The following is a 14,719-nucleotide window of genomic DNA, read 5'->3' as shown; positions in this document are numbered from 1 at the left end:
CAGTATATATTTACATTTTCCAGTGTCTTTGTCTGTAATAACAATACAGATGTATTTTGTAAAGGCCTGTTCACAATTAGCGCACGAGCAGGAACGACAAAATATTCGGGCGAGCGAAAAGTTTAGATATGGATCGTAAATCGTAATCAAACTGTTGCCGAAATAATCGCATATGAAAAAAGTATTCGTACGAAATATACACGATCTAATGCGACTTTTTGTAAACGCGTCAATTCATTGAATTTCATTCATATTAATTTTTATTCAGAGAAATGGAGGATGAGCATGTAAATAAACATCACAAAAGTACATATGCAACAATTAACACCATTTATTTGATAATTAGAAAAAAGAAGTCGGGTAGATAGGTTTGACATAGTTTGATTACATGTACCTCACATATGATTTCTGACATATGTATCTCATATCTGTGACATATCTCTGCCACAAGGCCTTCGGGTAAAGATAGTGAACACGATTTTCATATTAGAGACACATGTGCATGTACCACGTGAATATTGCATACAAATGGGAAAAGCGATTCAAACCTTAATGTTCGAAGGTTGAATTTTTTTTTTTAAAGGTGGTTGTATTTACAATCTTAACCGTTTTCAAAAATTAAGGAAGTTAATTTAGCTGGAAAAAATCAAAGTAAATTATGTTTGTCTAGAAATGACAAAAACTAGTTTATCATCAGGTACAGGTACATGCATTTACCAAAATATTGGAGGGGAGGGGGGTATTGTAAAGTTAAAAGAAGCAAAACTACAGAGAAAATACTTCCGTTGGACCAAAATTACTGTCCACTAATATATACCTGCCAAATATATTCAATAAGTTGAACAATTTATTATTTCTACGATATCATTGGCTTGATTGTACAAGTTAAGCCACACACAAATATGGTCAAGTACTTTTTTCCTACGGAGAAGTAGACTTGCTATGGCTCTATGCCTGTCCGATTCTCTAGAAAGAATAGGTCATATACATCAACAATTCTGAACATCCGTACTCCGAGTGAACAACTATAACGCTAATGCTACACTGTAGCTGCTAGCGCCATGGAAAGCGCCATCAATAAGATAATACATCTACCATATATATATCGATCATACAATCTTTAAAAAATTCGTGGGTTTTACACTTGTGTGCAAACTTGTCATTGGCTAGTTTAAAAACGCCATTAACGTCCACGTCTAGTATAAGGATATAGAAAAACCGCACGTCATGTGCCCCCTCCTCTATGAAACTGATTCTTCATTTTGATTTATTACTATGTATATAAGATCATATTATAATTTTTAATGATGCAGGAACGACCCCCCCCCCCCCACGATATTAATCATTAATTGCTTTTTTTTTAACGATGTATATATATTCATTTATACTTTTAAAATTTTTTCTCAGGTCTTGATGCGGGAAAGACACCCCCATCCCCACCACTTGGTGATATTAATTTAGATTATGTTTTACTTTGTTTATATTTCACTTCTTTTCATTGATCATCAGCTATGACATATTTTGGTACCTAGATATTTACCTTATATATTAACTTATTTGGACATATATGAGATTGTTGTTTTTTTTTAGCTATACACTTTGGGTAGTCTATATTATGAATAGCGTAAACTGACAATTAATTATGGATTATATAAGTAGATAGTATCATTTAGTAAATATTATTCTGCTGATAAATACAGTGTACATCAGGAAATCTGCTATTTTCAATGTTTTTAGAATAAATATAATTTTACCCTTCTCTCTCTCTCTCTCTCTCTCTCTCTCTCTCTCTCTCTCTCTCTTTCTCTCTCTCTCCCCATCAAAATCGCATTTTTCAAGAAAAAAATATGTACAACATAACTGCATTAGATTACTATGAAAAATTACGCACTTGAAAAAAAGCAAAAAGGGTATGTTTAAGGACAAAATACTTAGTCAAAAAACAAAAAAAGTCCAAAATTTGATGTTACGGGTGGCTCCGCGATAAAACAAAATCGAAGTGCGGGTTTTTTTAATGCTTTGCCACAGACCAAGAACGATAATCCAATTTCTGTCGCGCACAACATACCGGTAGTATATACATGTATCAGTGATATGTACGTTTAAAACATTTGTAGATTTACATGCATCATTGTGAAAATATGGGGGGGGGGGGATAAGATCGTGTTTTGTTTTTGGTAATTGTATTAATGGGAAGAATGCAAGTAATGGTATATCTCCATGCATGAATTAATTAAATTGTAAAGTTGCATTCTTACCTTTCACCGAGCAAATTAACTGAAATTTTTTTTAAAAATTAAAGCTTTGAAAATTTGCATTTTCGTATTCAAAGTTTTCATTTGTACGTATACTGATTATAATCATTTTAATTACTCTTTGATTCGTTTATATTGAAGAGAAATTCATAAGCAAGTGAGAGAGCTCATTTTAAAAAACGATAAAATGCAAACCCCATGATATATAATATTTGTAAAACCAAGATTATTTTTGGCGGAGATAAACATGTGAAATATATGTAAGAGATGTAATATCAGTAATATGTAGTAAATAATTTTGTTTGTTCATTATTCTATAATAGTTTGTTATTTAAGAGTTTTACAGTTGAAGACTAAAATTCTAATTCACAAGTTGGACAAACACTTAGTCTAATATAGTCCTAACTGTTTTATTATCAAATGGTTGCACATGCGTTAAACATTACCTGTAACTTTTTCAGTTGAATAGGGCTGCGACAAAGAGTACTTTGGAACGTCGTAATTATTTGGATGATTTAATTTAATATAGAAAACTATAAAATATAATCTACACGGTTTTTTTCATAGACATTGGATCCGGTATCGCCTATTTCCTGTACGTTAATGTATTGTTAGTAAGTCTACAGTTTGATTCAAACGTCATAAATGTACGCTATGTTGAAAGGGCACACGTGTCCGATATATATGGTTGGAAAAGCAACCTTTTCTGTGTACAATAACTCAGACATTTTGGCATTCCTGCAATTGTGTGATTATTTATTCATTCATTCATTTATTTACTCTCACTTACACCTCTTGCAGGATTTTTTTTGGATTCGCTGAATGACGAAGCTCAGAATGTTGTTTTAATACTGTCATGTTGTAAATTTTGAATTTACTGGGTGGGTGTAAATACAAAATTTACAACATGACAACTTTTACACCCACCCAGTAAATTCAAAATTTACAACATGACAATACATTTATATTGTAATTATTCTTTGCACAATGTACAAGTGCATTATTCATTAGTTACTAATATATTATTCAATTGGTGTCCAACTTTATTGGTTTGCGTGGCGCTGCATTATAGCAATGGATATAATTCTATATATACATGTATTTGGTAGACAACATAACCTTCTGTACGTAACAAGTTCTTGCATACTTAACGTGTTAACATTTTAGTTTTAAAAATTCACGAAAAATGACGCGTCAAGGAAATTTTATTAAATTTAAGGTATTCATTGACAAGGTTTTCTTATCTCAGCATGTTGGAATAAACCGTTATCAACTTTGTTTTTACTTCCTATCTGCGTTTATCCTTTTGTATATTCAAGTCACACTTAGAATCCCCGCTGTAAATTTATGGCCATTTCACTAAAGGCAAAGGAGATCCCACTCCTCAAATAACAAGACGAAGATCAAAATAAAATTTTCGGCTTTTATCGTCAAATTTTAGCCTTCATTTTTATCATCGTTGTGTTATCCATTAATGATTAATTATATTGGCAGTGAAGTCAGCATGGTATGTTTAAGGCCAAGTTAACATCCCAAACAATTAGCTACAATCGAGCCCTTATCCAGAACAATGCAAGATGTTTACCCTAAGGTACCTCACCTTTGTCGATGCATTGAAATAGCAGCTGATAAGGCATTAGTATACCTGTGTTGGACTGTATAGGTTTCTACAGTGGTTTTGAGAGGTAAATGTGAACTATTTGGGAAGTTTAATACCGCCATCAGCCGATTTATTACCATAATAAAGTTGCAAGTATTTGATTTTTTTTTTAAGCAATTGAAATTCACTTCGTTTAGTTCCATTGTTGGTCGACATTGTTCTCTGGGCGAACCTTGTTGCACATCGAAAAGGATATGTAGAATTGGCAGGTCCGTTTCCGTTTTTTGACATTCCCATTCAATCCTTTATTGGGATAAGTCATCGCCTCACAATGGGGTAAGTACCTATTTTTTTAAAATAAAAATTATACATTAATATTGAAAGTGTATTTAACCCTCTTCATGCATTATTATTTTTAATTAATTGATTTCTTAAAATAAGCACATGTTTTTATGGGTACGTAATATGATTAATTGAGGAATATTTACACTTTGAAAAACTCCTGAAATGAATTGACATTTTATTGATTTTTTTCCTTTTAATCGAAAAGCGGCAAAAACCACCGGTGATGCTTAATCAATACGTGATTTTTAATGATCTGAAATAACTTTTTATCTTTTTACATATCAAGGAAAAGTGTTTGTCATATTTCCTGTATATCTGAAACTCAGAAAATCTTAATAAATGGATATTGAAAATAACGGACAACGCCTTAAATATTTGTTATATAACTTCCTTCTACAGCTTACAGATCGGTTTCTTAAGTACTCCTTTATCTAAAGTTTGATACCGATGTGCATTTTTATTGACCGAACCAAAAAAAATCAATATAGACGTGATAAATGTTGCTAGATACTGAGTTATTTTGATAGCCTCTGTACATGACAATATTGATAGTAAATTTGAGACAAATCATTGAAGTTATGCATGATTAAATATTTCAATAGCATTAAGTATTTTCGGGGAAATCCTGTCACTATACAATTTACGATATCTCACTGAATCAGATCCAAGCGTCTTTACTTTGAATGTTAATGGGGTTTTTTTTTCAATTCGTTTTGTCTAATCTTTCTTATCGCAATCACAAGGCCAGACGTGTTTAATGCAAGGAAATGCAATGTTTGAAGCACAAAGAATTTTAAACTTTCATTTCTGTCAGATTAGTTCGACACACTTTAACTTTCAAACACACGGAAGGGGAAACAAAGTTCTCAAGCAAAATCCAAAATGGCGCTTAAATGGTATCAATGCAGATTTGGTCTTTCGATGAAAACTATGCGAATGAAAATTTCAATACATATAAGAAACCCCAAATGGTGCTTAAAATGGTATCAAAACAGCTTAGTTCATAAGTTATTCGATGACAACTTGGTGAATAATGTCACCCCCTTTTCTAATGCCCGGGTGACCGATGTTTTCACGTACAGTGGGTTGACCAGAAAATTGTTCGTTATCAGCGCTGTTCCCCGGAAACGAAATACTGAACAGCCGTCTAGGGGCAATAGATTTAAACATTGACAGAATATGATTAAACTGGGGAATATACAGAATAGATTTCTTTAAAGCTTACAGAATAAACATGTCAACGTACAAGTCCAAAAGTTTGATGATCTTAATATAAGAAATGAGTACTATCAATTGCACTTGGATTTTTTCCCTAAAAAATTACACGAATTTTAGACTTTCGTATGAAAATATTTAGAGATGGGCCTATTGCAAAACACAGTTCAGTGGTAACTAAGATTCAAGGTAGCATACAGGCACGTTGCATTTGTCGTCAAAGTGAAAAACCAGGCTAAACTAAGAGTGGCCAATTGACTTATACGTGAACATAATAAAAAGCTACATATCTTCCAAAAAAAAAAACAAAAACAAAAAACAAGAGTCAAGGTAACAGGCATGTTGCATTTGTCTTTAAATTGAAGAAACCATACCAATTGCAAACTAGGAGGGGCCAATTAACTTATACGTGAATATGATAAAAAGCTACATATTTAAAAAAACAAAAAACAGGTACTACATTGTACATGTACACCCTAACCTCTCTTTGTTGATACTAGTCGATCAGGATTAAAATAACCTTTAGAACCAAAACCCAAATGGTTATGTTCCCAATCAGTTTCATAGGTTGTATCACGTCGAATGTATTCGTATTACTTTTTTTTGTTTCCATGTTTTGTTAGTACGTATCTTACGGTTTATAAATGTTGACATCAAGGAGAAAAGACTGAAGTTCTCATAGGAAAATCAAAGATCTGAAAGAACTGGCGAGAGTTCATTTTTATTCAGTGAATAATTTCTGGTTCAAGCAATGGGTATTTATCTACTGTATATACATTTTTTTGTAAAATGTGACTCATGGCTTAGGATTAAATGCCTCCTAAGTAATATTGAACAACGTCCAATAAAGAATTTGGTTTATTCTACAAACTACATGCATATATATTTTGGGTTTTTTTTATTGCCAAGAATTATACCTCCAGATGTTAAATTAACAACAAAAACCTAAATATCAATAAGGAATCATTTTCTCTGTTACTGATTTGTTTATGTGTATTAATGTACAATGTATATGGTGTATTTTATGTGTATCATTGTATTTAGTGTCGGGGAGCCAGCTTCTTGAAGTATTTCGTAAGAATATATATTTAACTACACAAAACTGTTGTTCGTTTCATAATTTGGATTTGAATAATTTTAAGGTATGCATTGATACAGTGTAGGTTTCCTTAAAAACAATGCTTCTCGATATATTTCTTCCAATTCATCGATTATCAATGTACTATATTTTGTCAGCGCGGGTTACGATGTGATAAGGTCCAAACACTGTTTTATTTCCAGTTTGCTAGAGTAAGTACATAGGGGAGTTGATTGAAATCGACCGTCAAAAATTGTAACAACCCCGTTTGAAGTAATAAAAAACACAACAACATCATTATACGTATAGCTCATCAAAATCGTCATCTCCGCAAGATTTGTTTTATAAACACATTTTCTACATCAACTATTCATAATGATAATAATGCTTAAATGGTCAGGATACAACTGTATTGCTTAAAACATATACACATATACGAGATAAAACCAAAGTTTCAATTCGTCCATTAAATGTTTTACGATTACTTACAGCTTTAATTCACAAAATTGCCATATCTTTTACACAAATTGATGACATTGTTTGCATGTTCATTAAGATGGCAATTTGAAATCATGACAATTGATTTTTATGACTAAGAAACGAAACTGTAAAATAAGTATGATCAACACAATGATGAAATTATGTAACTTGGTGCATTTCATACATTAAAAATAAATGAAAATCTGATACCTTCCTTTAAAAATTTTACACAGTGATATTATACATATTTTAAATGTGACGTTCAAATGCATTCGTTATCGTGTCTGGAGATAACTCATAAACTTTGATTTTATTTTTAGAATTAAAAGACTCTTCCCATTGATTTTCCTCTTCCTTATATACACCAAGTTTTGCAACGGTATTATATTATATTATATTATATTATATTATATGTATAATATTATATCATATTATATTTAATATATTTTAAATCACTTTGTAAATATGTGTAATATGTTCCAGAGAGCAAAATCTTGACACATTTGTGGATAAAATCTTGCTGTTTATTTGTGAATCCATTGATATGATATGTAGTCGTAAAACTGATTTTATAGAAATAATTAACTTCAATTTTTTTTTCATTTTTAGCCGATTGCATCAACTTTTTCAAAAATTCAACTTATATTCGTATCAACGATAATTCGACGTTTGGTAAGTATTTATAAATTACCATCATAGGAAACCCGAAGAAAGTCAAACTTGTGCGCAACTTACAATGTACCATGGTTTTTCTATGATGGTACACAAGTTGTTGGTTTTTGCTGAAAGCAAGGTTGTAATTATACCCCCGCTCCGAAGGAGAAGGGGGTATACTGTTTTACCCCTGTGTGTCTGTCCTTCTGTCCATCTGTCTGTCGGTCCGTAACAAATATTTCTGTCCCATTTTTCTCCGCAACTATTTATCGCAGATGCTTGAAATTTTAACACACTTTTTGTTTAGGCATGATATATTGTGGGATATATTTTTGTACCAATCGGACGTCAACTTAAATGACAACTTTGTTTATTTTTAACCTATATTTTCAAACAAATTTTCGTCAAAGATATCTCAGCAACTATTTATCGCAGATGCTTGGAATTTTAACACACGTTTTGTCACACTTTTGTTTAGGCATTGTTGCAACCACTATTGAAATAAAACCACTATTGAAATAAATTATTTCAATAGTAGTTGGGAATGTATTTCATTAGAAAAATCACCTTGCAACCACTATTGAAATAAAACCACTATTGAAATAAATTATTTCAATAGTGGTTGGGAATGTATTTCATTAGAAAAATCACCTTGCAACCACTATTGAAATACAACCACTATTGAAATAAATTATTTCAATAGTGGTTGGGGACTTATTCATTAGAAAAATCACTTTGCAACCACTATTGAAATACAACCACTTTTGAAGTAATGATCTTAATAGAGGTTGAGGATGTATTTCATGATAAGAACTATTTTACAGACACCATTAAAGTTCAACTACTATTAAATTTATTTTCTTTATCGTTGATGGGAATGAATTACTTTATAAAATAATATAACTATGTGATCACTATTGTAACACATTTTGAAAGAAAGAAGTTGTAAATCATATTTGCAAACTATTATGAAATGCAAAAAATCTAACGAATAATATAAAATACACATTTATGTTACAAGTTTCACTGCTGTGTAGAAGTAAATAACCAATTCTTACAGATAAACATGCATATACATTTGTTTTTATCTAACAACTAATTCAAATACATAATTAAGGTACTAAATACTTGCATATTTCACGGTAATAGTAAACGACATATGATATAAATGTACTAATTTTAGGATGTTCACTGTTGTGCAGAAATAACCAATCCTTGCAGATAAACATATATAATTGTGTTCACATCTTTTCTTTTCCTTTCTCTTTCTATAGATATATCATGTTTCATGGAAATTGTAAATTATTTGTACTAGAAGACAACGTTGTAAATTGCCAGAACTTCTATTCAAAACCCCTGCATATTAAAAAATAATTTATAGCTTATATATCATTATAGATTTATGTAATAATGAACATCTCTATTAAGATAAATATTTTCAATAATGGTTGAGGATGTACTTCATTAAAACCAATATTGAATGAAATAAATTATTTCAATAGTGGTTGGGTATACGTTTCATTATAACCACTATTGAAATAAATTATTTCAATAGTGGTTAGGTTTGCATTTCATAACAACCACTATTGAAATAATTTACTTCAATTGTGGTTAAGGATGTGGTTCATTACAACCACTATCGAAATAAAATATTTCAATTGTGGTAGGACGTTATTTTAATGCCTATTATTCCGACTGTGCATAACACTTTCGGTTCCAGATGACAGATGGTATGGGAAACATGACCATATAGAGGTAAATCAAAGAATATTATAATCAATTTGAATTCATCATCTCATAAGACATACTTCTTTTCTTAGGAAACTCCCTTAGCAGAAAGGAAAGTGTTACAAACAGACATAATAATAGACATAAAACTGAAATGTATCATCAACCACTATTGAAATACTTTATTTCAATAGTGGTTGAAATGAAATGTATCCCAAGCCACTATTGAAATAAATTATTTCAATAGTGGTTGAAATGAATTGCATCCTTAACCACTATTGAAATAATATATTTCAATAGTGGTCGTAGTGAAGTACACCCCCAATCGCTATTGAAATAATTTATATTAATAGTCATATTAATTTTATAATAATAATCATCAATAAGAAACTATTCAATACACAGGGGGTTTGAATAGAAGTTCTGGCAATTTACAAGATGTTCACTATTGTGCAAATAATATACAATATCATAGGACATGATATGTTTCTAGAAAGAGAAATGTAAAGAAAAAAATATAAATTGTCAAAGTAATATTAATAATTTAAAGAAATTCATTCTAAGCTACGATTGAAAAAATAATTTTAATAGTAGTTGTACTTTAACAGTGTCTGTAAATTGATTTTCAAAATGGAATACATCCCGGAACACTATTTGAATATATTAATTCAATAGTGGTTGTATTTCAATAGTGGTTGTAAAGTGATTCTTCAAATGAAATAGATTCCCAACCACTACTGAAATAATTTATTTCAATAGTGGTTTTATTGCAATAGTGGTTGCAAAGTGATTTTTCTAATGAAATGCATTCTCAACCACTATTGAAATAATTTATTTCAATAGTGGTTTTATTTCAATAGTGGTTGCAACAATGCCATATCGTTTGATATAATTTTGCATCAATCGGACGTCAACTTTCGGTTAAATGTCGACTTTGCTCATTTTTCATATTCACATCAGAGCGGGAGTATCACTGGTGAGCATTGGCTCACAGATATCTTCTTTGTTTCAAACCTTTTTATTTACGATAAAAGAATACTCGAATCGTGTTTTCTTTTAATTCAACTTTAAATAGTTTATTTAATTTTTTTGGTTGAAAATTGTTTCAAATGAAGAAGTTTTAAATTTTAAAAATTGGCACGGAAAAACTCAAAACGTAAACTGAATTCTCCTGAAAGACCTATATCGGTTGTGTAAAATTCTAGATGATTCTATAATATTTAAAAATTCAATCACTTTCTCCGGAATCATGGATGATATCCTATAACTTATGTCAGCGGCTCGTTGTTGTGCAACGCAATATAGAAAAATCTATCATTATTTAATCATTTTCAAAGTTAGTGAAGAAAATTACACGTCCTGTTAAGTGTTAAGAGCTTTTATAGTTTATATCGCAATGATTGGGACATTGTTGAAGGTTTTATACATCCACTTACAGTGAATTTCGTTCTGCTTTGTGGTCCTGTACTTTACATGAATTAAAATAAATAGAATGGGTACGAAAGATGATATGTACGGGCATCACGGCGCAACGAGAGGTACAAACAAAATGAATTTACCCAGGAATAAGCCGACATAAGCTGTGAAAATGCTCAATGGTGCAAACAATAAGTTAACAATTATTTGCAAGTTTGTGTTTAACTGTAATAAATTTTGTGGGGGTGGTAGTAATTGTATTTTGAATATAAAACAGTCCGAAAGAGAGTAGAAAATCTGTTAATATGGTCAAAAAATAAGTAACGTCCACCGACGTTCAGGGTTATCCTTACTATAAACTACGAGATACACGGTTAGAAAATGAAAACTGAAGAACTGACTTATGACTCTCGAACAAATGTGCGCAAATAAGATGTTAAGTGGTTCAGTGCAATTTTAAATTGTAAGGAGAAAGACACAAGAGACTAAGCGTGCTATATATAAAGATGGGGTTTATTTGTAAACTGTGCGTGTTTAATCTTGACGTCATGTTTTGAACGTTACCCTGCTCCGTGGTGATAAAACATGTTGTTTTTAAAAAGGGGTAACAAAAATACCGTTTCATCAAATGGACAAAAACTTCGCATATTTATAACATAAGTTTTGGTGCACAGATTAATCTGTTAAGTATGACTTTCATGAAAAATATATGATAGACAGCCACATTGTCTTCGTATGTTTTGATTGACCCTCGTATATATGATAGACTTAAGCAGATATGGTCATGAAGACTCGTTTACATATCACAGGACATAGTTTATTGCCAAAATCTTAGCGACCAGAAATAACACTCATTGAAAATAACTAAGAAATAATGTATTTTCATATATGACGCTTAATGACACATTTAAACAGTCACATCGAACACGCTTACCAATGTGCATGTCGTGTGACCACCGTCGTTCAGACGATTAACGTTGTGAAAGTTTACGCAAGATCACACCAGGTAAACAGCAGTTTACATCAGTTTATAATATAAAAAGCCATCTTTTAAAACGTTCCATTTAAGCGCAGTAAGATACATTATTTCCGTTCACAAAATGGATAGTTTTTAGCTCACCTGAACCGAAGGTTCAAGCGAGCTTCTTGATCACCTGTTGTCCGTCATCGTTGTCAGTCTGTCCGTCTGTAAACTTTTCACATTTTTAACTTCTATAAAACCATTGGGCCAAATTTCACCAACTTAATTGGTATAAAGCATCCTTATGGGAAGGAAAATTCTAATTATTGAATTAAAGGTCTAAACACTTTTTAAAGGGAAATACATTGTAATTGAAAAACATAGAGCACAGGGTGTGCGTTTAAAAAATCTTCTTATCAGGAACCGCTGCACCAGAAATGCCAATATTTTCGCAAAAGTTTGCATATATAGTGAAGATTCTAATTTGTAACAATCGTGACTCTCGGACAAAAACTGGGGCCTCAGGCGGGGTTCAAATTTAAACATAGATATACATAGGGAAAATGTTTAGAAATCTTCATCTTAAGAACCATTGCACAAGAAACATTCACATTTACACAAAAGCTTATATACATAGTTAAGATTCTAAATTGTAAAAATCGTGACCCCGGACGAAAACTTGGGCCCTAGGCGGGGCTCAAGGTTTTTCATAGAATTAAATTGGAAAAATGTTTAAAAATCGTCTTCTCAAGAACCACTGCACTGGAAATGCTAATATTTATACATTTATAGATTCAAAATTGCACAAATTGTGGCATCCGGACAAAAATCTGGGGCCCGGGCAAGGTTCAAAGTTTAACATAGAAATATGTAGGGAAAAAGTTTAAATATCGTTTTCTCAAAAATTTCTGCACCAGTAATGCCAATATTTACACAAAAGCTTGTATTTGTAGTGAAGATTCTTAATTGTAAAAATGATGACCCCCGAACAAAAAATTGGGGCTCCAGGCGGCATTCAAATTTTAACATAGAATTATACAGGAAAAATGTTTAAACTTCTTCTTAAATACCAGTGCACCAGAAAGGCAAATATTTATACAAGAGTGTATATGTATAGTGTAGATTCTGACTTTAAAAAACCGTTGCCCCCGGAAAAAAAACTAGGACTCAGGCGGGTTTCATAGTATATCATATATAGAACACAATCCTATTGTAGATAAATAGGTAAAATTGTGACCCATTGTGGGCTAATACTGGGGACCCAAGTGGTTCAAAGTTTAACATAGAAGTAAATACGATAAATGTTAATAATCTTCTTCTCGAGAACTACAATGCTAAAATGTGTGAGATAACTATGCATGCAACCTTGGATAATGTAGATTCAATATTTTAAAAATAGCGACCCCTGGAATAATTCAGAGTTGAACGTAAAAGTATATATAGAAAAAATTCAAATATCATCTTTAGAGCTACAATGCTTCAGTTTGGTGATTACTACGTAGGCATCGTCAAATAGTGTAGATTCTAAATTATAAAAACCGTGACCCTCGATCCAATAAGGGGGCTGCAGAAGGGGGTCAAAGTTTAGCATAGAAGAAAATGTTGAAAAATATTCTTTTGGAGAACTACAATACTTCAATTTGTAAAATTACTTTGCAAGCATCCTTAAATAATGCAGATTCTAAATTAATAAAGCTGTGAACACCGGTTTAATCATGGGGCCCCACACAGGGGTTCAAAGTTTAACATAGAAATATATATGGAAAATGTATAAAAATTCTCTTGAGAATTACAATGCTAGAGATTGTGAGATTATTATGCAAGGATCCTTAAATAGTGTAAATTCTAAATTGTTAAAGCCAACCATAAACCACGGACCAATACTAGGGCCTCAGAAAGGGGTTCAACATTGAAAATTTAAAAAAAAACCATATGCTACGAAATAGAATGTTACAAGGAACTGTTGCCGATGAGCAATGTGGCCCATAGACCTCTTGTCTATTTAATACACTGACTGCTGAAGTACTTTTTTGTGTTCGTTTATTTTAAAGGCTTTTAAATTTGGGGCGAAATTAAAAGTCTAGGGAAATAAATGTAAGCAATTTACCCCTACCACAAAAATGATGCATGTAATTCCTACGACAATTAATCTTGAATAAAAAGAGTTCTCTATGAGACTACATATATCAAAAACTAAGAACATGCTAAGTGAAACAGATATTTCGAAATTTATTTTTTGTCAATTTACTGTTTACTGTTTTTTTTCATTTACCTTTACTTTTTCATATATGTTCATATTGAATAACGTTTTGATATAGTCAGGTATCTCTAACAAAATTATTTCAATTATATTACCGATTCCGGGATGAAAACAATGTAGCCAAATGAAGGGACTCGCTAATTAACGACGCGCTACTAAGGGACTTGCGTTCCCCATTTTCAAAAGACAAGAAAAATTGAAAATGAAGTAAAAAATATTTAAACAATCTAATCATATAAATTTATTGAGGTCCTTATAAAAATGTGTCGAATAAGAGGGTAAATGATTACTTAAATATTAATTTATAGTTATAATGATTATATTTTATTTCAGTGATATATTTTAGCACAGTATACTTTTTACTGTAGAAAAGGGAACACTTGTAGCTGACTATAGCACAGGAGTTGGAAGTAATACACTGATGTTCACCAGTCAAGAATGTTATAGAGTGTTTGAAATAAATGGAAGTAGACTTTTTCTTAAGGAAAACCTTTTGGATCAAAGTGTTTGTGTAAGTTTTTTTTACCTTCTTTTAATGTTCTAAAACGTACGTCAATTACAACCTCTATTTATACCTATAGAAAAAGGATAAATAGACAAGGTAAAAATACATATTCATTTTTTAGGAATAGCAAACAAAGAATCTTTTGGTAAAAAATTTATCAAAATTATTATGTTCCTATATTTAATATAATCATTAGAAAAAATCCTTGGTTTTTTTTTTTGC

General features: G+C 31.3%; 1 protein-coding gene across 1 annotated transcript in view; it reads left to right on the top strand.

The window, feature by feature from the left end:
- Positions 1-3,730: 3,730 nt before the first annotated feature.
- LOC128185951 (cadherin-23-like) overlaps positions 3,731-14,719 on the top strand; it is a 38,132-nt gene continuing 27,143 nt past the window's right edge. The window contains exons 1-4 of the mRNA XM_052855670.1: positions 3,731-4,191; positions 7,294-7,352; positions 7,583-7,645; positions 14,361-14,503. Of these exons, the coding sequence (XP_052711630.1) occupies positions 4,187-4,191; positions 7,294-7,352; positions 7,583-7,645; positions 14,361-14,503 (270 nt within the window). The 5' untranslated portion in view covers positions 3,731-4,186. The remainder of the gene's footprint in view (positions 4,192-7,293; positions 7,353-7,582; positions 7,646-14,360; positions 14,504-14,719) is intronic.

This window comes from Crassostrea angulata, chromosome 5 (genome assembly GCF_025612915.1).
Source record: "Crassostrea angulata isolate pt1a10 chromosome 5, ASM2561291v2, whole genome shotgun sequence".
Taxonomy (NCBI): Eukaryota; Metazoa; Mollusca; class Bivalvia; order Ostreida; family Ostreidae; genus Magallana; species Magallana angulata.
Note: the sequence above shows the minus strand (reverse complement) of the source record. Positions and strands in the feature narration are given on the sequence as shown.